We start from the raw sequence: 26,094 nt of genomic DNA, 5'->3' as shown, positions 1-26,094 counted from the left end.
GAGCTTATTTTAAGACGTTATAGGAGAAGATTTCATCTATATACACACATTCGTGCAATCTCTTTCATCATAAACACTACACGTACAATTTTTAATGCATGAACATTCGTAATTGCCTAGTATGTGTGGGGCGAGAGTACTCATGTGCCCGAGATTTCTCATATAGGACAGGGTCCAATATGACTGTCTTGATCAAGTTCCTCGTTAAAAAGAATGTCGTCAAAGAATAAACTAGTAGAAACGAATATCTAGGTCATAATTGCTACACATTAATACTTTAACTAGCACCAAACAGGGTGAAGTTATGAAATATTAGCACAAAGCCACATATCCTAATACATAAAACACACTAGAACAAACTTCCCAAAACAGATGGTAAAAATGACCCAATATCCGACACAATTAGCAATACCAGGCAGACAAGATTTGTTAATGTTCTCTCATGAAATTCTATTAAAGGTCACAAAATGCAGGCGGGTAGTTCATGTTTCCTTCGAGCGCCAAACATTATTGACACCGTTACGTCTCACTTTGGATTCCTAAGCACAATGATAACAGAATCTCCCCGGAGAAACATCTTGCTGATGAACCTATCCTTGTTGACTGGAAGAGCTTTCTTTTTGCCTTTCCCAGTTTTGGGCACCTGAACAAGAGAAAACATTAATTAATTGAATCAAGCCATAAACTATTTCCTAAATACTACGGAATCTGACTTAGAAAATAAACCAACCTCAGTCCACATCTCCCTAACATTTTCAAGAACCATATTACAGTGACGATCAAAAGCCCTCACACGACCAAGAAGCTTCCTGTTGTTTCTGCAGTTTATTAGCACCTGATGAAGAAAGATCACTACGTCATTAAAACAAGATAGGGAAAAAAAAAACCATGAGTCCATATTCAGTCAGACCCATTGCTCAAAGGTAATTTTTTTAATTACAACTTTACAAGTAAGAAGTAAGAACCAAGACATATGGGTTGTTTGGGAATATTGAAAACTGAATCATGCTAGGACAACACAAATAGCACTATTATTTTAGGCTAAAGCCAATAAAAAAATTCAGAGAAAGCAACGATCAGACCAATCAAGCAACCTACATATCGTGTTAAAGACTTATAGTCACCAAAACAAACTCACCTGACTCCCCCCAGGTAAACGGGTTCAGGTTTCCCAAACAACCCATACTTATGTCACTTCTCCGATGGTATTACAACACTCTATTTACAAATTAAAGACTAACCAATTTAAAAGATTACAACAAAAACAAAGAGAATCACAGTTCCTAACACAACTCCCTACCTGGGTGTTATTCTTAACACTCATCATCAGCACAGAAAGTGGCCCCGTGTTGAACTCCTCTTCCTCAGTCTTGCCACCCTGTCATGAAGATTTCTTAAGTGCGTGCCTCTAGCTTAAACAACATATTCAGGATGATGCATGGAACAATGACTCATGTGAAGAACAAGACAGATGCAGCAAATAAAAAAAAAAGTCATATTTAGTTGATGCAAAATAAATTAGTTTAATCACGAAACATCGCCCAATCTACATTCCCTCCGCCTACTTTGATCCCTTTTGAAGGCCCTTTTTGAACCAAGGCTATGGACCAGGCTTGGAAAAGCATGAACAAGGTGCAACACAAAAAAATATAAAACCATAAGATACTTACGTTTGCATCTTCCTCCATTGGCTTACTGCAAGAAAACGAAAGAGAGAGCAATGTTAGTACATTAGAGAGTGATACAATTCAATAGCAACTGTGGTATGAAATGAAATTATGAATAATCTGTGATCGGTACAATGCAGATGATGCATAACCATACTCTGCCGCCAAATAACAAATTCGTTTAAAGTACTGACTATAAGTACAGCTAGAATTGTCTTCCACCCTCTTTTCCTCATAATAACAATCAGAGCTCCAGATGTTTGGCTTTACCAAAAACAAAAATGTTGTGCACATGCAAGCAAAGAAAAAGAAGCAAGAGATTGACGAATAAAATTAAGAAAGCTCATAGAAATAGAACTTCCATCTCAGTTTTTTAATTTCAGATTTTACAACGGATGCTCATTACAAATGAAGGGCCAAGCAACCACGAGATTTGATTTAATTTATATTCTTCATATTTAAGAAGCCAAAAACAATTCCCAAGCCAATTTCAAAGTTCACATAAATTCATCAGTTTATTCGCCTTAAATTCCCGAATAGAGAATCAAAATACTCCATGGACGCAAAAAACGAAATCATCGTGGAAGGAGTTATAGCAGTGCCCTAAAAAGCGAAAAGATAAAGAAAATCCAAAATAACAATCGATTACTCCAAAACAACAGCTCAACAGTCACTAGGAGCTACATACTCGAAAAGTTTCAAAATAATGAAGAAAAAATGGCATAGCGTACCTCATGTTGAAGCCCAGAAACAGTAGAACCGCAGCTGCAACAAAAATGGAAGAACAAGAATTAGAGTTTTTTTCTGGTAATCTCTAGTTAAAAGAAGAGAAAAATCGAAGGAGAAAACTAACAATTTCAATCAAAAGATCGGAGCAATCAGAGAACTCACACTGGGTTAGGGTTTAGTGAAGGGCTTCCGTGATCTGTCGCTCTGAGGAGACTGACGAGGACACGAATAAATTGAAAGATGATATAAAACCAGTTAACCGCGGGCTACAAAGTTGCTATGGGCCCAAAAAAATGTAGTATGGGCCTGCAAATATAGTAAGATGCATTTGTGGGCCAAACAAGACCGATGTGGGCCTAGACGAGATCTATTTCTGGAGTCCTGGACATACTTCTATGGGCTTAATAGAAAGCCCATATGGAAGAGTTTTATCCTTACCTCCCAAAACATCCCACCACAATAATTTCTTCATTTTAATTTCTCAATGGACTTCTAAAGGACATACTATGGAGTGTCTTTGCTGCATCAATTTGTAAAAATTACAATGTAATACATGCATGTAATTACTTAAAAAAATACAATTGCTATCTAATTTGATTTTATCCAAAATGTTTTTAAAATTTCTAATAATTTATTTATCATTTTTTTGGTAATCAAGAACAATACTATACAAATTTGGCATTTGGACATTCGACATGAGTTTAAACTCTGGATGTTAGGCCCACGCATACAAAAATTTTCCACCAAAAAAAATGGTAAATTGGGCTAAAGCCATATGCGTGACCACAAAGATATTGCTCTCAATGAGAAACAAACTCAACACCCCCCGGAGCCCAGGTATCATATACGCCCCCAAAATAAAGAGCCTTAAATACTAACAGAAAAGCGCCTAGACCTAACAAGATTAAGTGAATACCCAAAATTGTTGTCATTTTATTTCTATCTTTCCATACATAACCAAAGAATGGAAAAGATTCTTCAAGGGTCTCAGGTCCCAGAAGTGCATGATAAATACCGCCAAAGCCTAATACTGCGGAGGAAATTAAGTGAAGCACTCCAGATACAAAGTATGGAAAGGTATCTATAACCTCTCCACCAGGACCTACCCCCCAACCTAGAGTAGCTAGGTGGGGAAGTAAAATTAATCCTTGTTCATACATTGGTTTCTCCGGTACGAAATGAGCCACTTCAAATAAGTTCATTCGGCCGATTGACCTTCCAAGTCCATATAGTGTGAGCCAGACTAAATTTATTTATCATTCTAACACTAATTCCCTTATGAGTTTACTTTTGATGAAGGAATCCAACATTTGAGTTCTGCTAATATGAATATAAATAATAATAATAAAAAGACACGAAATGTCTAATTTCTTATTTCTACATCTTCTTCAGTATTTTCAGAACGACAAATACTCTAGAGCCCTAAATATGCAAATACATATTCAACTTCTATAGATAAATAGTAAGAAGCAATATTTATTGTGCATTTCCCTTTCAAAACCTACATTTCAAGTGTTTTGACACAGTGAAACTTAACAATAGCCATGATCAGAAGCACCAAGATTAGCCTACATTGCAGAGAGATGGAGCAAGCGACGTCCATTCAATCCACAAAAATAAGTTCCCTTCTTTGCAGGCGAAGCCGAGGTAGCGAGTCTCTCAATTATATCCACCTTTGTAGGTGATGCTGGTTTAGTACGAAGCATGTCCGTGTCATCCTCGACCGGTTGAACCTCAATGGCACTGCCTTCGCCAGTATGCTTGTCGAGCCAAGCGATGATGTCCGCAAAAACAAGGGCAATGTTCTCTTCAGGCTCGCCTGATGTCAAGCCGTGCCACATTCCTGTGTACAATTTGATCATCTTGTCTTTGCTGCTCGCTCTCTCATACAACGCCTTGCTTATTTCCGGGTCGGTAACTGTATCTGCTTTGCCGTGCAGCACAAAGAATGGGAATGTCACCTGCAAAAAAAAACTCGAGTTGGTGCTCAGGGAAGTTTCGACAAACCTCGCCGGAGACGGAAAGTTAAGAGAATTACCTCATGTAAAGTATGCTCAAGGCTCATGCTGGTTCGGAGCATTTCTAGAGCAGTTTTCAGTCGAGGTTTGTCTTGGTATATCAGCTTGTTATTCCTTATCTACACATACATTGCAAACAATAAATACACCATCATTACAATGATAATACTGTTAAGAATCCCACATCGGTTGGATTACCCAACCGAGTGTGGTTTATAAACCCAAGGGTTTAGGGTTTGTTCTTCATGAGTCCAATTATTAATGGTTTTTTCCCTAACTTGGTGAGTTGAGATTCAATCATTAATATCTAGGCTCATGAAGAAGAAAACTGTGCAGGCCCGATGTATTCTCGGAAACCTGACAACCTAAAACGGATAATATTATATTATTGTTGGTTGTTTTGGAGTGTGGATTTCTAACAAATACCTTTTTGACGCAATCGAAAACGCAACAAGGCTAAACCTACATTTAAGCTTAAAAAAACATGAAACTAGAATCCACTAGAGAGAGAATCAAGCATTTTTATAAAATGTAGAATGATCTTTTAGACAACCCTAAATAAATTTGAAAATTGAAACAAATGAAATAGTAGAAATTATGAAAAAAAATGTCCAAAAATATTAAAATGTTAACTCGAAAGTCTAAACAACGGAATTTGGCCAAAATAGTGTGTGACTAGTTACAAAAACACTAGTCTTGACGAACATGTTGAAACGAATTATCCTGCCAAATTCTATGCAATTCTGAATTCATGACTTTTCGGTACTACTTTCTTGTAATAAAAAGAGAGTAGTCCTATGTCACTTTAAAATTCAGGTTCTCACCATTTCCCTCTTAACGGGGTCTTTGAATGCAGAATCAATTACGTCTTTGGTAGGAACAATCTTCCATTTCGGTATGATCTCCTCAAAACTGGTCAATATGTTGATCACTACAGGGTGTGGCTTCACCTTCTCTGATATCTAACAGAGTTCCATAACAAAATTAAGGCAAAGACAGGCAAGTCGGCCGCGAAAACAAGTAATCCATACTTTTAATACAATCTTTTTATGATACCTTGCACATTGGAGCAACAAGAATAGCACCATTGTAGAAGGTTGGGTTCTTTTTGTGCACAAGTAGAGCCACTGCACCTCCCATGGATTCCCCATACAAGAACCTGCCCTTGCCCCGGAACTCTTCCTCCGCTGAGAAAGCAATAGAACCGTATAGTTAACCGCTCGAGCGAAGCAAAAGAATTAATGTAAACAGATGAAAGGTTGACGGTGAAGGAATGCTGAATGCATACCACAAACAGATTTGAAATAGTCATGGCAATCTTTCACTATATATTCAAACTTCTTGATGTAACAACGAGCACCGAAGGAGCGTCCGTGTCCTTCATAGTCGATTCCAAATACAGCATATCCTGCTCCTGCTAGTCTAATTCCAATTTCTATATGTATATATATGCATACATGAAAAAGAAAAAGAGTAGATTCATCGATCAATACAGTGAAGATAATAATTATCAATCCAGTAATTTACATTTCATGTTTATTCATTATTTCTGTATTAGATGAGTTTTCAATTAGTTATTCTTAAACATCCGGAAATATGTTGAGGCAAATGTATGCATTCACATAATCACATTGTAGCAGAAAAGAAAACATATGCATCTACAGATAATTTGAAGAAATTGAGAGATATGAGAAGAATGAGGTGAGAGAGGTTTGTGTCCAACTTGCTTGAGCTATTGTTCACACTTTGAGCCTAAAACTCACATGGCTTTGTCGTTCAAAACGCGTCTCAGATATTAGGTTCATCTTATAAACCAGATCACTTGGTATCCTCCAAACGATGTGGGATATTTTCATGTTCTAATATTCCCCGCACTTGTGAGCACGGTTATAAGAGACCCATAAGGTGGACTATACTATGTGGTACCTCTCACCTTCTTGGTGGTCTATCCATAATGGGTCCAATTCTAATTCATTCACTTTGCTTTTGGTGTAATCGTGGGCTTCAATCTTCATGAATTATTGAGCCCAACAAGCGTGGTAGCTCACCTAACCAGCCCAATTACCAAACCTAATTGACCCCAAACAACCACAAAGCCACAAACTTGAAAAACACCTAGCTGGGCCCACGTATACACTACAGTTCAACACGTAGTTGATGACAGTGACACACGACCGTATAATAGTATTTAATATTACAGTAACTAAATACTCCGGTCAACCTTGGTCTCTGTTAGACCAAAATTATTGTTATTTTCTTCCTGGCAAAATACATCAGCATTATTAAATTAGACTCTGATGTGGATTGTTAATAACAGACTCTTCAAAAGGTTTCACAATCTAAAGAAACAAGAGAAAAATATAAATAAAAGAAGAGAATACATACATATATATATATATATAATAAAAAAAACTGTGAGCGGACCAGGCCAAAACCCACCAGCGCAGAAAGTCATAAGGATAAGATTGATCAGAAAGAGTCATAAGGATAAGATTGATCATAAAACAAAACATTATGCAGAAGGTGGTGTGATGATGATAAGAAAGAAACGGCAGAGTTCGACTCAATGGAAGATGATGGGTATCCATGCTGTACAAAAATGGTCAATTTTATTTATCTTCAACAATCATTTTTGTCCCACCACAAGTCCACAACTAGCAATAAAAGTAGCAGTTTCTTCATAGAAAATAATTATGACAAGCAATAAAAGAAGTGGTTGAGGCACCCCTATTTCTAGCAAAATCCTTTGACAAAATAAGCCATGTAAATATATATTAGAGACAGGCCCAAGGAAACAGGTTCCAACCTTGCCAAGTATACAAAGACAGACTTTGAAGGAACGGTCAAGTTTTATTTTCTTATGCGTCATATGCTCAAATCTGTGCATCAACTTGTGTAGTTTGTATTGCTAGAGAGCGATTGAACAAGATACTGTTTTAGGTAAACTAACAAGTATTTTAGGTAAGCGAGCAATGCACTAGTGTGTGGAAATTAGATGTTTGTTTGTTTCTTTCTTTCTTTCCTAACTGCACTTCTAAAATTTTAATTACATACACAAATTCAAAATTTTGTGTGGATCCCATGCTAGTAAAAAACGGGATGTCTGTGATTAAAACTATCTATCCACAAAATTGTGTGAACTCCATGCTGAGAAACATGATGAATGTCTGTGATTAAAACTACAATGAAACTGTAATAACTTCTGTTGCAGTGGGCCTTAGGTAACCCTGAATTAATCTTTTGTTATATTCCCAAGAATTTGTGAGTTATAGAACTCCAAGTGCAGAACAAACAAAGCAAGCAATAAAGAATATGAAGGGATAGGAAGGGAAGATAACAAAAAGAGTATTTATTACCTCTCATGAATCCACCGCACTCTGTGCCATACCCTGCAACATCATTAATGGAAGTTGAAAAACTGTTCCCATCCAATCCCGTCAAGGTGGGTCACAGAAGAATATGAGAATTCAGTGAGAGTACTCAGTACTCACCATGGCAGAGGAAAACAAGAGCTTTTGGAGAAGAGAAAGGCAACCATCTACAAGAGAATTGCTGCACTCCTCTAGAGTTCCTTATGTAACTCTGTATACAAGCAGTTGAATAGTTCAAGATCATTGTATATATAACAAACAGTAATGATTATAATAGAACACTTACTTCTTGATATGTTACAGTCATCTTCTTCCTCTGTATTAAGCATACACAATCAAGCACTTGGTCATGGCCTCAAATGTTTCACAGTGATGTAAGAGCTTAAATAGAGGAATAAGAACAATTTCAAGGGTTGATGATTGAAGGCGAAGGGTCAAAGAAATCAGAGAAGTTTGTATTTCATGTGGGGAGAGCCAGGTCCACCAGAGAGAACGTTACAGAAGATAAGGACACAAGTTAGAGAGGGAGAGATATGGGTTACTTGTACCAGTGCAATTGCTTGAGGTCTTTGTTTATCAGGAAGTTTCAAAATGGATAAATGACGTGTGCCATGAATGACTCTGACTGGTGCGGTGTGGATGCTCATGCTGTCAGGCTGGCCCCACTCACTCTTTGTCAGAACAGACTCTTGGCCACTTTTGGCTTGCGAATTGCTCACCCCTGCACCAATACTGCTTTTTGGGACACAACTACAAATGGAACGGTGCCATTTGGTATGTTTTTTAAATTTAATCGTAAATTACCTATATTCATTATCAATTACTCATGCAGGTCTCGTGTTCATGAATTGACACCATCCTCAGCATATGTCATGGTAAGATTTAACAGTGTGTTTCAATTGTGTTTAGGTGCACCGTGATACGTCAAACAGCTTTTAAGTTCAAACTCATCTCATAGCACCACAGCTTTTTACCTCACAACACCTCACAGCACTCCCAAACGTTTACAATATATGTTGAATTGTCCTACGTAATCAAATTAAGTCAATTATTTTATTTTAGATTAATGTACAATGTAAACGTTAAATGATTTTATATTAATATTATTAGTCATCTAATATAACCGTAATTTAAATACGTCAAACGCACCTCACAGTACAGCATCACTGTTTTAAAAGTGATGCACCAAACAGTTTTTTGCATTCCAACTCACCTCATAGCACCACAAAACACCTCACAACAGTTGACAGACATTCTCAAACAGGACCATGTTGTACCAAAATCATCGAATAATTTCTCGTTCCAAGAGTTTTCCTCCCATTAGGCCTTTAAATTGTTATGACACTGGCACCCACTTGGGTATATAAGATTGCTTCGCCTTTTCAGCCTGTCTTTTGTCATTCGAGCCCAGCCGCCCAAGAAGGTTGGAAAACTGTGCATACGGTTGTCAAAACATAACGTAGATAATGCATTATCATCTACTGGCTCCACACTTATCTATTCATGTAATTCTTTTTGAGTGTGCTGGTTCATAGCAATTGTATAACCGGACATCGACCTGGATAAGAGAGAGACTGGGTCATTGAAATCGACCTGGACAAGAGACTAGGTCATTGATTCACTGGTCTAACCAGTGGATCATCGATGAATTGCAAGTTTAATTAAAAAAATATTAATATTGAAATAATACTAAAAATAAATACCATAATAACACTGGTTCATAGAGAGTAGAGAGAGGGAAAAAAAAATTAGACGATTATGTTCTCCATCATATACATTGCACATTTGCATCAACAATTACCAAAACAAATACGGGTTTCGTAGCTAAAGCTATACCAGCTACTTCAGCTGCTAATTTTGCCAAACAATTTTCATCAAATGACGGGAAAAAGAAAATCAGTCAGGAGAAAAACATTAATGGTTTTCGTAAAAAAGCAGTGCAAGAAAGTTTCTTTAACAGGGAACCTCTTCTACAAGCTCGTACCTCAGTATCCCATGGACCTCCTTGCTCTTCCACCTCAGGTTTTCAGCAGAAGATTCTTCAAGATGACTTAAAGTAGTGAGCAGCGACACTAAAGGCGGAAACCAGACCAGCCATCTCTATCATCTTTGTCCGACTTCGTGACCCAGCAGCAACAGCTGCGCCTGCCACTGCACCAGCAATCATAGCATTCACCTGTGAGAGGAAAAGACATTAGTGATTAGCATCACTGCATCATCAAGCTGTGTCATATCTCATGATTCTGGGAATGCAAAAAACAGAGAGAAACTATCTTTTAAGATGACTGTAAAATCTAATTAACTGCACAATTTTCTCCCCTTTACCTTTGAGCAAAGAGTAAACAGTATCACAATCCATGTTGAAACATTATGAAACAATTTAAGAACGGAAATATTCTATCCATGAATACTTGATAATATGAACCACCTCCACTGTGGTCTCGTGGTTACCATCGACCTGCTAGTTGCAGGTTCCAGTCCCCGTCCCCAGGAAAAAAGAAGAGAATAAACCAGAAAAAAATATAATAATTAGAGGATTAAATGTCCATGAAAAAGATTAGCGTAAAACTTGTGGATACGGAATCATACAAGCAGAGGAGAATCTATGGAAACTCAAAAACCCTTGATCTATCAGAGAAGTTTGGTTATTCAGAAAGCTTCAGTCAAAATCATAACGTAAATGCTCTAACATAATTCAATATTTAGACACACAAACAAAAAAAATACACCTGACATCAACAACACTTCCTTGACCCTGCCTTCACTACAGGAGCCTTGCACTGTTGCACAAGAGAGTTGTTTAGCCTTTTTAAGATTCCAAGTGCAGATAACCAAAAAATCCAAGTAAGATATTTCTAGAAAACAACTCATTAAGCTCAAAAGGAAATCTAGGCTTAATGTAAGCTACCTCCATGCAAACTGATACTCAAACTCGATTTTCACAGTTTTGTAAGAAAAAATATGGAATGACGATACTGATAGAATGATAGGTACATCCAAGCGCTAGCAAATCCATTTCAGAGGAAAAACCACCATAAATACATATCACACAAGTAAATTATTGCAATTTGAAGCCCAAAGACTGTAGTCAAATGCTTAAGCATACACATTTATTTATTTAACAAGACACAGATGATGTAAGTGGAAAATCTCCAGTAAAATAAATACACAACCTCCATCTGTCAGTGTCATAATAGATACAATTTGATATCTTCTTACAAAGAGAGATGGCTAGAGGAAACAGAAATGCCTTGCACAAGGGTAAGGCCTATCAAAAATAGGTAAGAGAAAGGAAAAACATTCCTTCCAGATCAAACATAGCATCCTCATAGGAAGTCAAACATATTACAAAAGGTAAACAACTCTCGTGCACAAGGCTCCCACAGTGGGCGGGGTCGGAGAAAAATTGGATGTATACAGAATTTACCCTCACATAATATGTGGAGAGATTGTTTCCATGAATTGAACCTGTGACCTCTAGGTTGCACCCCTGCAACTCTACCACTGGACCACATGTTCGCCTGTAAGGCCAACATGTTACAAAATGAGAATTAAAATCAATCTTATATCCTATTAAAAAGAATTATATCACTTAGTTCTTAGGACTTTTTCCTAGTTTCTAATACCTATCTTATAAAGAGCTACTCCGTAAAATAATGGCAGATACTTGCAACCTTATGCTATGCTGGAAGAACCAACATAAGGAACTTGAACTATGGTATCTCTAGAGAGACGTATTAACGAGCTCAAACTTCGTGTCACATAAATAAATGATTTCTAAGAGCAGATATCTCATACAGACTTCACAAACTAACCCAATCGTTTTTCCTTCGATATCTTTTAAGTCCACATTGAGTAGTATTTAGGATTCCAGCAATCAATCCTGTAGAGTAAAAGACAACAAATATGAAGAAAAGTGGGGTGGAGATTAGTTGGAAGCTCGGGAAAAAATTGCAGCCACCAGAACAAGCAGCATCCTTTAGACACAGAATCAGAAAGATTATCTCACAGAAAAGTAATAAATTTAAATATGGATGAAGGAGGAAAATGATTTGCATTGTGCCACATGAATAATAATAGACATTACCTTGATGAGTTGTCAATGCATTTACAAAAATATAATTATCTTAAAACAGATGATAATTATTTCCCCATATTATAGCTCGAGCACAAAATTCATAATGCAATTTGTATCTATACTTCATACTGTCATTACACAACCAGTAAGGCCAAACAGGACGAATTCACAGAGGAAGAGTTGAATCCATCAACATTTTCAAATTTCAAAGCCTTAATCCTGAACGCTTTGGGCTTGCTTGACTATAATCCATAAGAGAGATTCACCTTAATTATCTTTCACCATTCACTCTAATCTAAAGCCATGGTCTCCACAAAACTTTAGAGCAACTTGAAAAAAATACAACATGTTTTTTCATATGCAGAGACTGGATACAGCATGTGCATCAAATTGTTGAAAAATCAATGCACACTAGACTCTAGAGCATATGAATAAGGACTTCAAAAGGCAAGCCAAACTCATCCTCTTCACCCAACAATTATTAAAATATTTGACAGTTTCTATTTGTGTTACAATAACAGCACGAAAACGTGGAAAAGTACGCAAGTAGTTATGTGTGACTGGGTGAGGCAGTGAGCTTACCGCATTGAAAGCCATATTTGCCGATTGACTTCCCCTGCACATAGAACCAAAAAACTGCATCTCAATCATATCAAACTGAGCAAAACTTATACAACCACGCAGCCAGTATCATAGAGCACAAATAGATTCCAAGAAAAAGTGGAAGAACTATACCACATATGAAGCACGAGCAATGCCGGTCAGGTCTGTGTACAAAAGTAGCCCGTAAAATTACAAACAAATATGCATATCAACAAATCTGGATTGGATACTGAAAGTCAAATTACCTCTTTTGCGAGCCTCGTATGGAGCTCTACATACGCCCCATAGTGCTCCTGCCTGAAAGAGAACATCAACGCCATTAACAATGATTGATTTTCACAAATATACCGAAATACGTATGTCGGAACTTTGGAGGAGAAACCAGTTCATTTCTCGTTACCGTTCCCAAGCGGATGACGGAATCAACGGCGAGGGAAGTACAGGGAGTGACGTCGCTAAGATCCTCTCCCATCTCCCATCTCCCATCTCCCATCATCAAATTCTACAGAGGTGCTTTAGCTGGTGACAAATAAACGGTGTCGTTTAAACAAGTTGTTATTGGGCCCGGTCAAATCCAAAAGCCCCTGAAAAGTGAAAACTACAGTGATTCACGGGCCATTGGCAGTTTGACACCATTATTTTGAGAGATTTACACAAAATGACAAAATGTGAAATGTTTCTTCGAATAAAGACAATTAAATATTTTTTTTAAAATGCGGATAAAAGTTATAAACTTACCAAAATACCATTGCATTGTCAAAAACCTTATTCTTCCTTCGCTTGTGAGTTGCGACACATGTGACGTCATCGTAGGGGAAGTTTGTCATTCGGCTATTGTTCCCGATCATCACCAAACGTCGATAATCATTTAAGTCGCTAGAAAAAAAAATTTGACAAAATCGCATAGCACCATTTAGAAAATAGTTTGATCTGACCAATACTGATGACCATCAAAACCACCAATCAATTTCCCGAACCAAGGCACATCACATTTCTTCTTCTTCTTCTTTTTTTTTTTGCTTTTCCTTATGTTTCTGATAACATGCGTGCAACTGGATTTGTTGATATTATATTTGTTTTGGATATGCTGATACGATATCTGTTTTGGATTTGCTCCTATTATTCCTGTTTTGGACCAGCTAATGTTTTGATATGGTATCGTTTTTGGGTCTACTGATATTATCTTGTTTAAATGAATTTATTCGTGTGCTTCAGTCTTCAAATAGATATAATAAAATAGATAACATATCAGCATGTCGAAACAGATAACATATCAATAGATCTCACGGCGGCCAACCATCATTTGGAATTTTTATTATTATTTTTGATAAAAGATAAATAAGATGGGAGAATGTTACATTACTAACTATTTTCACTTTAGATTCGTGCCTGAAAACAATTTTTCAAAAAAAAAATTTCCGGAGAAGTGAAAGGCCCGGAACAACTAAAATGGGCCGAGCCCAAAAACGTGCTGAGCATGCCCATTTACAAGGATTGCGATAAGACTTGGGTGATTCTGATAACAGATTTCCGCGCGAATACACGGACGCCAAAAAACCGCAGCAGCTAAATAGGGAAATAATTTTGAATCGGCCAACCAGGTCTGGGGTGCAAAACTCAAGGTACAGTGAGCGAGCTAGGTCTTTAGACTCTTGATGGCTTAGAAATTGAAGTTAATTAATGGCGGCTTGTGCGAATTGCTCTCTTCGGGCATTGCGAGGGGAAGAAACAACGATGTGAAAGAGCTCTTGTGGCCGTCCAAAAGTTGAATCTGTGAAGATCGAGCTGCGATTTTTACATTGATTGGTTTTTATGGATTCTTTGTTGGGATTTGTGCGTGCGCCTGCTTTGGCTTTCCCGCGCCACTCACTAATCTGCGCTCCGAAGGCGAAGATGAATGTACGCTTGAGAGCGCAATTCAATACGGAAGACGACACCTTCCTCCGAGCCGCCATTAACTGTGCCGCTCTTCGCTTTCAGGAGACACATCGACCAGGCAAGCTCATGTTTTTCCCTTCTCTTTTCATTTCTGTTTTCATTTTGGCAATTCGTCGAACAGTTAGTTGACGTGAAGAGATGGGTTTAGTAATTATCATAGACTTCAAGCAACTCAGTGAAATTGAGCCGTCTCGATGTAAAAAATTATTCATTTGACAGTTAATCCCTTGATGATCTATTTTTTTTGTGTTAGAATCATGTCTTCCTTGGTTGCTGCTACTTTTATCTTCTTTAGAATGATTCTATGGACTTTTTGGTATAAACTACATTCGCTTGAACTTTGAACTTCGAACTCTTTCATGGCGGTAAATTTGGTTCCCTAATGATGGGCATGTCGTGGTACTTAATGCAGTTATTTGATTAATTTTTACAATGCAGTGCCTCTTTTAGTGGATCCATATGCAGGTTGCTTGGTTCCTCCTGACATTCAAATGGATTTGAAGAAGTACTCTCACCATTATTGCATATCGACGAAGTTCATAGATGATAAGTTGCTCCGTGCAGTGAATCATATAGATGGACTCAAGCAGGTACTTCGTTGATCTCAATATGAGCTAAATTGAATAATTCCTGCCTCTATAAATGCTTTATATCGTGCAGGTTGTTCTGTTCACCGATGGCATGGATACTCGGCCATATAGGCTCAACTGGCCACCTTCAACCATAATATTTGATATATCTCCAGAAAGAGTATTTAAACTTTCAGCGGAAAAGCTTCAAGGTTGTAGTTTTGGACTAATTTTAAGGATTTTGTGATGTTATGATTATGCAATATGCATTGACCTCATGGTCTTCCAAAATATTAGGTGTTGGGGCCAAGATTCCAAGAAATTGCTTATTTTTTCACATTCCACTGGAATCCCCTGATTTACTACACAGTCTGCATGCCAAAGGATTTAATGGTAACCGGCCAAGTATATGGGCCATCCAAGTGAGTATAATTTTCAACTTTATAATGGCAATGAATTAAACTTTCTCGAGCAAAGAAATACCTTCACAGAGGAGGCTAATTCCCTATGTTTTTGCAGGGACTACCTGTTATGACTCTGGCAAGTTTTGAGGAGATTTTATGTATTGTTAGTAGTTTGGCCATGCATGGATGCTCTTTCTTGGGAGAACTGCCAGCGTGGTTGGCGGAAACTGAACTTATGATCAAGGTTAGTTTGATTAATTTCAAACCGATTTATTTTTTACTCCGGCTGTTCATCTTCATGTAAAGCACCATCTGTTTTGTATGTCTCTTGCACAGTCCACTACAAAGCAATGGATTGACAAACTTTTTATGAGTGATGGTTTCCGGGTAGATATGATCAACTACAATGAAGTTGCAAGGAATCTAGGCAATGAATTGGCACCAGGAGAGTGTAAGGATATATTATTTGTTGCCGAGCAGTTGCGATATTCAGATGATCAGGTGTGCCAAATCTTTCTGTTTCTGCACCCACCGGTTAGCACTGTGAGAAGAAGTGTAAATACATAGATTTATGCTAATAATATTGATGGTTGTCCACAGATGGAGACTTGGAGGAGAGAATTGCAGAGGGTAGAGGAAGAAGGGGATGAAGAAGGTTTTGAGGAGCTTTAACTGTAAATACAAAGATGGGATATTTATCTTGGTCCTTGGAAGCTGCCTACTTCTTTAGTACTGCCTCTCGACTTATTTTTGCACTTTGCTTATATGTAAATGTATATGTAATAAATCATGTGGAGAAGGCCCTGCCATATTTTCCCACATGGAAAGAACAACTCACCTATGCATTTTTTTCATCTTACATTCATAATATACTTTTCAATGAATGCCTACTACAAATTCTAATGCTTCTTCAAAAACTGCACACGGGCATATTAATTTTTTGGTAAATGAGAACGACTCATCAGACGTTTCCTTTGGACAGTCAAGTAAGCTTAAACGAGAGGTGGGTTGGGCTAGACTTGCGCAAACCCATCGATAGGTTAGTTGGATCGAGATTTAGCATGAACCATTTGAAAATAGTGGAGCAAGCTTAAACATTCATTCGTCAGAGATTGGAGCATCGGCAGATTAGCAAATGCCGAGGGAACTCTGGTGCTCTCTCTCGTCGATCTCAGCAATAGCTCGTGCAATATTTCCTAAAACCACAAATTTGAACTCTGTTTGCCGCGCTCCTAGTCGACTATGAAAAAGACAATACTGAGTTAAATTCGCCAACTTGGCAGTTTTGTGAGCATAGTGTAGTACTCGTATGTGCAGAAAGAGAACAACCCAACGAAATGGTCCGAACTTGGACTTTTTTTTGGGCTTCATTCCCCAAAGAACAAGGCGGGCTTGGTCCTAATAGTGATATTGGGCTGGTCCTTAACAATTTTTGGATCAGGCTGAGCCCCGAGAAATGCATAGAAGACCCAGGTTTGCCCCGAAGAGAACAACTAATGAAATGGGCTTTAGGAAGATTAACGATGAGGCTGGGCTTGAAAGAAAAAATCAAACATAAGCCTGGTTCAGTCAAGCCTGATCTGATATTCATCTTGAATATTCATACTGCCTTTTTTCTCTACAGTCATTCCTTCTTTTGTTTTTTTGATAATCGAGAACAATATCGTAGATGTTTATCCTTTGGAGTTTGGACATTCGATAAAAACCTAAACTCGACCTATAAGGATCGCGTGCACAGAAGTCTCTCATCTGACGAAAGAGTAAGTTGGACCAAACTCATCACATGGTTATAACAATATTGCTCCCAATGATAATCGAACTCAGAATCTTCCAAATCCATATGATTTAGCCCCAGAAAAATTCACTTTAGAGTATCACCCAAATCGTTCATCATTCTTTTGGTGTCAACTTTCAATGTGTTGTCTCCCTCCCCTGTTCCCCACTTAAAATAATTTGCAAAGAGATAATTTACTATTTACAAGGCCTTCAAAAACAAGAACAAGATAAAGAGTATGATTGGTAGGCCATTACCTATGTTTCACCTACACTAATTGGCACCATTATGTGTGTATATATAAGCAATTTTGTATGAAGAAATCCTATGTATTATAAGCTATAACCCAATTTGATTTATCATAAATGAGGTACAAGGCATTGAAGGTATTCCAATTTTACTATGTATTCACAATTATTGCAAGCAATGCTTTCCCCTTTGAAAAGATGCATGTGGACATTGTGAATGGTTTCCAGGGAAATCTTCTTCAAATCCATTGCCAATCCAAGGATGATGATCTTGGAGATCAAGAGCTTGTTCCTGGCCAAGTGTATGGATGGGGGTTTCGTATCAATTTCTTGGCAACTACCCTCTATTATTGCACATTTTGGTGGAAGAATGGACATCACGAGAATGATGTCTTTTGGTCTGAACAAAAGCATTTGCGAGGGTGTTGTGGCTCTGCAAATTGTGTCTGGAAAGCAAGTGAAGATGGAATCTACCTATACAATGATGGGACCAAGACATTTGAGTTCATGTATGCATGGGACAAGTCTTATTAAATTCAAATGTAATAGTATTTTGAAATGCATGTTAATTCTCATTTGAGGTTTCAACTTTCGAACTTATATTTTTATTTTCCAATGAATTTTTTTGATAACCGAGCAACCACCCAAACCCAATATACCCTTTGGGCAACTACGTGGGCATAATCCTTGAGTCACCAAAACAGTCTGCACCACGATGACGACAAATAAAACTAGGCGGAAGCCCAAACGAGTAGGGACAAACCCACAGAACCAGGATTCCACAAGAAAATATCCCAAGTGGTTAGTTCGAACACCCAACCTTGAGCACTGTCAACCCTTAATCCGGGGAGAGAACCAACTCAGCTATCGCCGAGTGCTTTTATTTTCCAAAAATGATAGCAATAGAATCATATACAGTAAATTCTCCACCTTTTTTAGTGCCATATGACTAGTTGAGGAGACGCAAATTCCAAAGAAACAAATATAACAAACAAAATTTCCCTGACTGCGAAGGGTCCCCAGAAAACAGTAATGTTGGAGCCCTTGGATCATCACTTCCTCAACTATCCAGAACTCATCTAGTATTCAACAAAACTTTTCCATTCACATGTATAATATAGTAGAGAAGATGTCGCGGAAAACAAGACTTGCAGAAGAAAGCCCTCCATTTTCCTCATGTTCTTATGACTTTGCCACAACAGGCTTTAACCTGTGCTTATTTTTGTTCGTCTTTCGTTTCGGTGCATTTCGTTTGCGGTCCTCAGTCTTTTCAAACGAATCCACTTCCTCAAACTTGATTGGTTTTATAATAACACCAGGTCTCTTCACCACCTGCAGAAATGGGAAATGCACACAGAAAATTAGCATTCATAAAAAGTTATTTGTTTGCCCCTTTTCCCATCTTCATCACGGTTGTTGGGCAGTAGTTATAGATTTGCGTTACCAAAAGGGGAAAATCCATGAAGTAGAAGAAAATTATACAGGAAAACACTCACTTCAGGGCGAGTAAGAGCTCCCACTGCTGTCGCAGGGTTGAATTCAGGTCCAATGGGCATGCGAATGCTTTGTTCAAAAACCTCCTTGGATGTGAAAGGATAGGGCAATGCCTTTGTATGCAGTTTCTCTGCCTGCAACATCCACATATGATAAAAGTAAATAAATAAACCTCCCGTAGAGAGCTGAAAAAGCTTTGGTACTGGAGGAAAAGGAGTCCCAAAATTTATGACCCAAATGTCTGACTTCAAGGGAAATGCAACCTCACGCATTCATGACATCACACCCTGAAAGGTTTTCCTAAACTAAGGCCTACGGGTGCCAATACATTCTTCCACAAGAAAGCAATATTGGTCTTCGAACTTATTCCATGTTTACTTTCCCAAGCAGAGACACTAAATTTATATGTTTATGGCTGCTAAACTATTTACAGTTTGGTTTCCTTCTATACTTCTGTAAACTCAACGGTTGATGAAACATATCTTAAATTTTACAGTTTGAAAAACATTGAACGATTTTTCTTGACGACCCTTTTTTACTTGTAGAATTCAAGTAATTTGAGTTCAATTAAGACAGAATATCTTTGTTATTGCTAGTCACTATGTAAACATCTACAAAAAAGGCCACTAACCTTCTTGTCCAACTTCTCAGAAATAATAACGTGTTTGAGATGAGCATCCTTCCTCTTCTTGAGAACTTCTTCCCTTTTCTTCTTTGCATTTTCATGCTCCTTGAGCATCCAAGAAGGCAAACCTTTCTTTTTCTGTATATTAGTCCATTGGCCCCAACCAGGGAGTAAAACGGGCTTCTCAGGTTCAGGATTTTCCTCATTCAGAATATCATCTTTATCCTTTACAAACTCTTCCTCCACATCATCACCCGCAAAAGCATGGCGAATAAGATCAGCTTGAGAAGGAATCTCATATGTCGCTTTCATGCCAGAAGACAAAATTCCATCAACCATCTGTCCCTCACTGTCCGTATCACTGTCATCAACTACTTCCTTCACAGTTTCCATCAATAGAAAACAGGACAAGGAAGTAAGAAATCAGCCAATCAAAAATAATTTAGCAGATGCAAATGTCATACCTTCAAATTCTCAATTTGCGAGACAGGCTCTACAACCTTGGGGAACTGTTTAACATTGGCGTCTACTACATTTGTGGTTTTCATCTGCTTGTCAAATACACCTCAATTAGGCAGTAAAAGCTAATTCTTCCACATAGGAAGTGTTTCTTTTTTTGTGTGCAAAATCAGCAGATCAAAAAATAATTTAGCAGATGCAAAGAAATCATACCTCCAAATTCTCACTTCGTGAGACTGGCTCTACAACCTTGGAGGACCTTTTAACATTGGTATCTACTTCACTTCCACTTTTTATCTGTTCATCAATCAAACTCCGATTACGCACTAACAACCAATTCCTCCACGTGGGAAGTTTTTTCATGTTTTATGTCAGTGTATCCCTCTGTGCATGTGTACAAGAAGACAAACATTACCTTTTTCCATTTGCCGGATGCAAAAATAGCTACTTCACCGGGCACTTTGGGACCAGGTTCAACAATATTATCAAACTGTAAACAACAAAATCCTTTATTCCCATGTTTAAAGGAGCAAACATATACATAGGTCAGGAGCTAGTAATCTTATTACCTTAACCGCAGAATCCTGATGCATCTCCAAATCCCTGTCATGTAAAAGAGAATAAAGATTTGAAACACCTTCCTTTGGCAATTCATTTATACTGGCATTCCCAACTTCAACATTTTCTCCCCCCAAATCGTCATCACGATCACTATCACTGTAATCATTATCGACTTCAATCTTACTACTCAATTCAGGAACATGCTTAGCAGCACCAAACACTCTTCGACCACCGGCAGCAGCGCCTATTTTTGAATCTTTTGAACTGTCCAGATCATCCAATTGGTTCAATGATGTTTCATACTCTTTAAGAGCAAGCTTAGCTTCTTCGACAGCCGCTTCCTTTCTTTTTTTCATACCACGAACCTAATCCAAAATAAATCAATCACAGAAACTTGAGTATAAGATTGAAAGGATACTCTGACGAGAAAAAAGAAGACAATGGTAAGCCAATGCATGACAAAGCTCATATTCCTATTCCTCATCAAACAAATTTTCAAGCTGTCCAAGTTTCTTTGGTTTTCCCATCCGACCCCGACATTTGGAATGGAAAATTGCTCTATCAAAAGTAAAATACTGCCAAAAAACCTGTGATATTCTTACTAGAACAAATAAATTAGATAGCAAAAATACCATGAAAGGCAAAGAAAGCACTCCAGAGTTGGGCTCATCATCATCTTCTTCCAAAACTTTGAGCGTCTTCTCTTTTGCTCGTTCCAGCAATTTGGTATCCTGGTTTGAACTATCTAAATTTTCATCAACATCCTCCTCATCACTACTGTCATCACTGCTGCCGTCGCTGCTGCTGCTGCCATCCTTCATGGACTTCATTTTCCTAGTCAAAAGAGTGTGCTGATGGAGCTGTTCAGAAATAGCTGCTCGAGTGCCATCATCTTGCGTAGGAATACCACGTTTCAAAATGCGCTTCGCCCACTTTGATTTGTTTTTGTGTTTTAGAGTCATGCGTTCCTAAGAAAAGAAGAAGCAGAAAACAGTCAACCACTTGATCAATTGCATACAGTACCATAAATAAGAATACACTCTAGACAAAGACATTTTAAAATGATTTAATATAAATATTTGGAACCTCTGCCCGTTTGAACTCCTGCTTCATCGCCTGTTCTTTCGCTGCTTCAGGATCCATCTCCATTTCTGCAGATGTGGCTTTCAGTCTATCCTTCTTTGCTAAACGATGATATGTTTTGGACTTTATCTTTTTGATACGTTTTTTCTTCATTTCATGATGGAAAAGCAGGCTGCGCAATTTCGCAATATGATTTCGTTGGCTTCTATAATCTTCCACTGTTACCTGCCATGCAGACAAACGAGAATCATCAGAATTCAGAAAGAACTCACAGCTATAAATGACTTGTATTTTAGAGTTAAATCTGGGTAGACAAAGCCCAAAGCAGCCAATAGTGTGCATGCACAAAATGTACATGCAAAAAAAAAAACACTACTAAATTTCAACCAGTAAGTTCCATTTATATGATCCATCCTTAGTTAGAAAAATTATAAAGACATAGAGAGCTGAAAGCAAGAAGTGCATTACCTTCGGGCAGTACAAAGTACACCTCTTCCATAGAGAAGATACATACAAATAGGATAGAGATGCTAAAACGTCAACACAGATTATTATGCACAAGAAAGGTCTATAAACCTTATACCTTATTCAGTTCAAGAAGCCTGGAACCATCTTCATTGTGAGCTTCAATAACCTTTTCATCATAAACTAAGCCAGCAATTTTCTTCTCAAAATCAGTCCTGGGCTCAAATTCAGAAGCTATAGCCCCCACAGTTGAAAACCCTAAGTTTACATCTTTCTCAAAAATAATAGTAGGTGCTTCCCTATTCCTCTTGACTAGGGGCTCCCACTTAGTGATATCTTTCTTGGTTTGTTCATAAACTGCCTTCCTCTCCAACTTTTCTTGAACCACCTTAGGAAGCGGAGCATGAATAGTCATAGGCTTTCTCGCCATTTGATGCACTCTCTTCCTAAGTTGGCTGTAGCCAGACTTTCCATGAAGAGGATCCAGAAGATCTTCAACAGAAATGTGTCCACGACCATCCAGAATATCACCACTAGGATTGTATTCAGACTCTGGATATGCCTCTGATACAATAATATTTCTCTTCTTCTTTTTGCCTGAAAAAATGAGGTTTCTAAATAGTCATGTTGCTAATTCATTCAACCCAAAAATAAATAATTAAATCAATACTACCAAGGACACAATTCTTTACAATACAAAAGTATTTTATTTTCCAGTAACATGTTGAGCCATTGTTTAATTAAAGCGATAACAATAACACAACAAAGAATATTAATTGAAGTACATATTACTTGAATGGTGTCTGCAAATAATTGAAATTGGAGAAAGGTCAGCACTGAAAAAAATCGCCAGTCACAGACTGTTTATATTTGTGTGGTATAAGAAATAACATGAAGCATACATTGATTCACTTGAATGAAATAATAGCAAAAAATACATGTTAAAATAGTTAACCAGATAGCAGGAAAGCTAAACCAATGATGTTGCAGCAATGACAAGCCATAAGTCATCAAATGTGCCTGATATACAGATCAAAATTATGCATTTAAGATAAGGATGCAGTGAATTGTTACCCAGAAAAACCTCATTAGGCATTCCAGTAATTCCTTGCAGCATCCTTACATGCCTTTCATCATCTTCTTCTTCAGCATCATCACTTTCAACCATGCTACTCTCATTTTTGCCCCCTCCAAAGTCGTTTTCATCGTCATCTGACGGCACATCCTCATCCTAGAAGGGGGGGACATATTAAAGAAATTTTTTAAAATGGGCACAAAGACTATGCAGATCCACTTTACCACACATTGACATTTGACAATACCAAATTTGGTTAACCCAATATTTCAAAATCCAACTACTTAGCAGGCATCCATACTATTATTCAAGATCTTCAATCATTACAGTTTCTTGAAAATATTAAAGATGACCAACCAGTGTCCAATTCAAGCTGAAAACAGGAAATTGGAAGAGAGTTCAAATTTAGAATTCAAACAAAAACTTTATGACCCAGCTCAACTTCAAATATCAGTATTGGTTCAGCCATTACCTTGCTACAAGTGATCAAATACGATGAGAAGCACACACTAAAATTATAATCAGTAAATTGTGCAATTTACTTAATATAAATTCAATAAGTAAATGCAAGCCAATAAACAGTCATATATATACCAGTGCCAATGCCACTCCCACTGCAATTTACTTAATATAAATTCAATAAGTAAATGCAAGCCAATAAACAGTCATATATATACCAGTGCCAATGCCACTCCCACTGTTCAGTTAAAGAATTCCGTTTCTCAAAATTAAAGATCTAGAGTTGTAAAGCATAACAGAAATTACAGCCAAAGAATTCTGATCTAAAGAACAACCAAAAATTTCACAATTACAAGAAGCCACAAAACGAAGAACACTCCCAATATCACCATGCCAAAATTAGTTTTTATGCAAATAGCAAGAAATATACAAACCTCAAATTTCTCCGGCAGCTCGTACTCGTAGTTCTCGACGGGGTCAAACCGTCGGTTCTTCCTGGACTCCTCCTCAGGCACACCCTCCTCGTACTCGTACACATCTTTTTCCTCGTCTGAAACAATCTCGTCATCTTCTCCGTCGCTGTTGGTATGGTTTACACGATCAAGCTCTCTTCGCAATCCAGTAGGCAAGCGAGGACCACCAAGCCTCTTCTTCTTTCTCTTGTCTAGGGTTTTGAAATCGGAGTGCTGCTTTTGTCTTTTGTTGCTCTTCCCCATCTTTCGTTTAGCCAACTCTCTTCCTGCTTTCCGCTTGTTCTCTCCCATGGCTATCTGAAGATGAGAGAGTGAGGGTTCCGGTTCAGTTTCGAGCGCGGCGAAATAGCTTGATGGGTCTCATGGCGGCTGTTAACAAATACAAAACCCTGACTTGACCCGAACTGGATATGGTCCATTGCCAGATGGAGCACTTGAATTGGGTGGAGTCGGTTTAACCTTCAACTTCAAGTAATTATGACTGGGCCAGGCCGCTTCCAAGATGGGCCTCATATAAATTAGGCCAGGCCGTTTCCAATAGCCCAGTCTTGTACGAACTACGAGATATGACTAACAAATAACTCGGCCCAAGCATTGAACCCATTATTTATTCACAAATCCCAATATATTCCCCTCAATTTCAACCTCCATTTTAACCTATATTCATTTGTGTAAGTGTCGGAAATATAAAGGGTTGTACATATGTGTTCATAACCAATGATCCCACGTGTCATATGAATTAAAGATTATAATTGGGTCATTGGGAACAATTATTGAGGTCTGTAGCATTACTCAAAAGACTGTATTAGACTAATAGTAATAGAATAAGTTAAAAGATATGAAAATAAACTTCTAATTATCAATTATGCCATACATATTAGGAGTTTTTGCTAAAAGTACTTTTGGAACCCACACAAAAATCCTACACGAAAAAAACGGAAAGAATAGTTTGAGTGGTTTATAAACAAATGGTTGGAACCGAGCTCACAAGCCATGGTTTTATGAGTCATAAATAAACTTCCCAACCACTTGTAAGCCTAATTTTGGCAAAGCTTTTCCCAAAGTTTCATGTCTTCAAGTCAAAACTCACCTCACTCTCATAGTATAGTGCCGTCCAATGAAGACATCGGAGGTGGAGGAAATCTAGAGACAAAGGTGAGGAACACATGTTGGAGAAGGGGAGCACGTGCACAAGTATTTTCATTGGCATTTTGTGAACCCCAAGAATGGATATGCACGTGCCCTGCTTCTCCAGCAGGAGCTCCTCACCCACAATAGTGCCACATTTCATAGTGTTGAGTTATATTTACAACCTCATGTATGTATTTATACTGCCAAAACAAGAGAGATAAATAGAGAGAGAGAGAGAGAGAGGGAGGGAGGAGAGAGAGAGAGCAATTGAATTAATGGATTTGGGCAAAGTGTGTTGGAAGAGCCTTGCCATGCAATCATGGGATAGTACGTAAAAGAAATAAAAATTTCAAAGTAGAGATCTCTAAGGAAGACCCAAACCAAACAGGGTCTTAAATTGTCTTCCTTATTTTCACAAAATCCACCAATGCTTTATGTTCCCTTTTCCAGGATTCCATCAACCCACAAACCTCCCAATTAGGAAACCTACTGAACAAAGCTAAAACTTTCTTAGCCGTTGGATCAAGAATCTCGTACGTGCTATTGGGTCCCACTGAGTATATGTTCGCGGGGCCAGTTTGTGGGAAGACCTTGCTAGTAAAGGAGGAGAATAATGTAAAGAGTGCACGTAGGCTTTGCGTGTTGAGACCCAAGTTGTTGAGTACAGTGTGGGTGTGTGTTCGTGAGTTTGGGGTAGGCTCCCAAGGTAGATATGATGCCCTATATGGCGTAGGTCACCACCTTCACTTTTTTCCCCCAAAAATTTATGGTGATTTAATAGATGGAGACTCAGTTTAATTTGTAAAGTAGATGCCCTGTAGTTAGAGGTGTCAAACGAGTAGGGGCGTTGGCCGGAATGACCCGGCCAGT

General features: G+C 38.0%; 6 protein-coding genes across 8 annotated transcripts; 1 reads left to right on the top strand and 5 right to left on the bottom strand.

Annotated features, from left to right (window-relative positions):
• Positions 1 to 235: 235 nt before the first annotated feature.
• LOC119983731 (small nuclear ribonucleoprotein Sm D2-like) lies at positions 236 to 2,656 on the bottom strand. Of its 2 annotated transcripts, none has more exons than XM_038827449.1 (6): positions 2,559 to 2,656; positions 2,399 to 2,432; positions 1,671 to 1,695; positions 1,301 to 1,378; positions 731 to 835; positions 236 to 643 (listed from the first exon to the last, which is right to left on the bottom strand). In XM_038827449.1, the coding sequence occupies exons 2-6, from the start codon at positions 2,401 to 2,403 to the stop codon at positions 527 to 529; spliced, it is 330 nt and encodes a 109-aa protein (XP_038683377.1). In that variant the 5' UTR covers positions 2,404 to 2,432; positions 2,559 to 2,656; the 3' UTR covers positions 236 to 526. The 2 variants fall into 2 exon arrangements, with proteins under 2 accessions (XP_038683377.1, XP_038683378.1); XM_038827450.1 differs by lacking the exon at positions 2,559 to 2,656 and adding an exon at positions 2,521 to 2,539.
• Positions 2,657 to 3,196: 540 nt separating this feature from the next.
• Positions 3,197 to 3,598, bottom strand: LOC119984282 (photosystem II CP43 reaction center protein-like). The gene has a single exon (XM_038828148.1). The coding sequence runs from the start codon at positions 3,596 to 3,598 to the stop codon at positions 3,197 to 3,199; it is 402 nt and encodes a 133-aa protein (XP_038684076.1).
• A 134-nt stretch (positions 3,599 to 3,732) lies between these two features.
• Positions 3,733 to 8,327, bottom strand: LOC119983358 (caffeoylshikimate esterase-like). Its single transcript, XM_038827034.1, has 8 exons — positions 8,072 to 8,327; positions 7,906 to 7,996; positions 7,771 to 7,803; positions 5,703 to 5,849; positions 5,471 to 5,601; positions 5,239 to 5,376; positions 4,435 to 4,533; positions 3,733 to 4,357 (listed from the first exon to the last, which is right to left on the bottom strand). The coding sequence occupies exons 1-8, from the start codon at positions 8,090 to 8,092 to the stop codon at positions 3,965 to 3,967; spliced, it is 1,053 nt and encodes a 350-aa protein (XP_038682962.1). The 5' UTR covers positions 8,093 to 8,327; the 3' UTR covers positions 3,733 to 3,964.
• A 711-nt stretch (positions 8,328 to 9,038) lies between these two features.
• LOC119983630 (outer envelope pore protein 16-4, chloroplastic-like) lies at positions 9,039 to 13,001 on the bottom strand. 2 transcript variants are annotated; one of them, XR_005464670.1, is made up of 7 exons: positions 12,867 to 13,001; positions 12,712 to 12,763; positions 12,599 to 12,630; positions 12,446 to 12,479; positions 11,601 to 11,668; positions 9,770 to 9,961; positions 9,039 to 9,343 (listed from the first exon to the last, which is right to left on the bottom strand). XR_005464670.1 is itself a non-coding variant. In XM_038827318.1 (6 exons), exons 1-6 carry the CDS (start codon positions 12,960 to 12,962, stop codon positions 9,827 to 9,829), a joined length of 417 nt encoding a protein of 138 aa, XP_038683246.1. In that variant the 5' UTR covers positions 12,963 to 13,001; the 3' UTR covers positions 9,486 to 9,826. The 2 variants fall into 2 exon arrangements, 1 of the variants encoding a protein (XP_038683246.1); XM_038827318.1 differs by lacking the exon at positions 9,039 to 9,343 and having other exon boundaries at positions 9,486 to 9,961.
• A 982-nt stretch (positions 13,002 to 13,983) lies between these two features.
• On the top strand, positions 13,984 to 16,267 carry LOC119984484 (putative S-adenosyl-L-methionine-dependent methyltransferase MAV_4873). The gene is made up of 7 exons (XM_038828467.1): positions 13,984 to 14,462; positions 14,843 to 14,994; positions 15,065 to 15,185; positions 15,271 to 15,395; positions 15,493 to 15,621; positions 15,714 to 15,878; positions 15,978 to 16,267. The coding sequence occupies exons 1-7, from the start codon at positions 14,279 to 14,281 to the stop codon at positions 16,047 to 16,049; spliced, it is 948 nt and encodes a 315-aa protein (XP_038684395.1). The 5' UTR covers positions 13,984 to 14,278; the 3' UTR covers positions 16,050 to 16,267.
• Positions 16,268 to 18,242: 1,975 nt separating this feature from the next.
• On the bottom strand, positions 18,243 to 24,470 carry LOC119984397 (U3 small nucleolar RNA-associated protein 14 homolog A). Its single transcript, XM_038828317.1, has 12 exons — positions 24,055 to 24,470; positions 23,161 to 23,317; positions 22,205 to 22,683; positions 21,625 to 21,846; positions 21,171 to 21,506; positions 20,547 to 20,903; positions 20,393 to 20,467; positions 20,191 to 20,274; positions 19,983 to 20,066; positions 19,525 to 19,896; positions 18,896 to 19,027; positions 18,243 to 18,731 (listed from the first exon to the last, which is right to left on the bottom strand). The coding sequence occupies exons 1-12, from the start codon at positions 24,382 to 24,384 to the stop codon at positions 18,582 to 18,584; spliced, it is 2,778 nt and encodes a 925-aa protein (XP_038684245.1). The 5' UTR covers positions 24,385 to 24,470; the 3' UTR covers positions 18,243 to 18,581.
• Between the last annotated feature and the right edge of the window lie 1,624 nt (positions 24,471 to 26,094).

This window comes from Tripterygium wilfordii, chromosome 18, assembly GCF_013401445.1.
Source record: "Tripterygium wilfordii isolate XIE 37 chromosome 18, ASM1340144v1, whole genome shotgun sequence".
Classification (NCBI taxonomy): domain Eukaryota; kingdom Viridiplantae; phylum Streptophyta; class Magnoliopsida; order Celastrales; family Celastraceae; genus Tripterygium; species Tripterygium wilfordii.
Note: the sequence above shows the minus strand (reverse complement) of the source record. Positions and strands in the feature narration are given on the sequence as shown.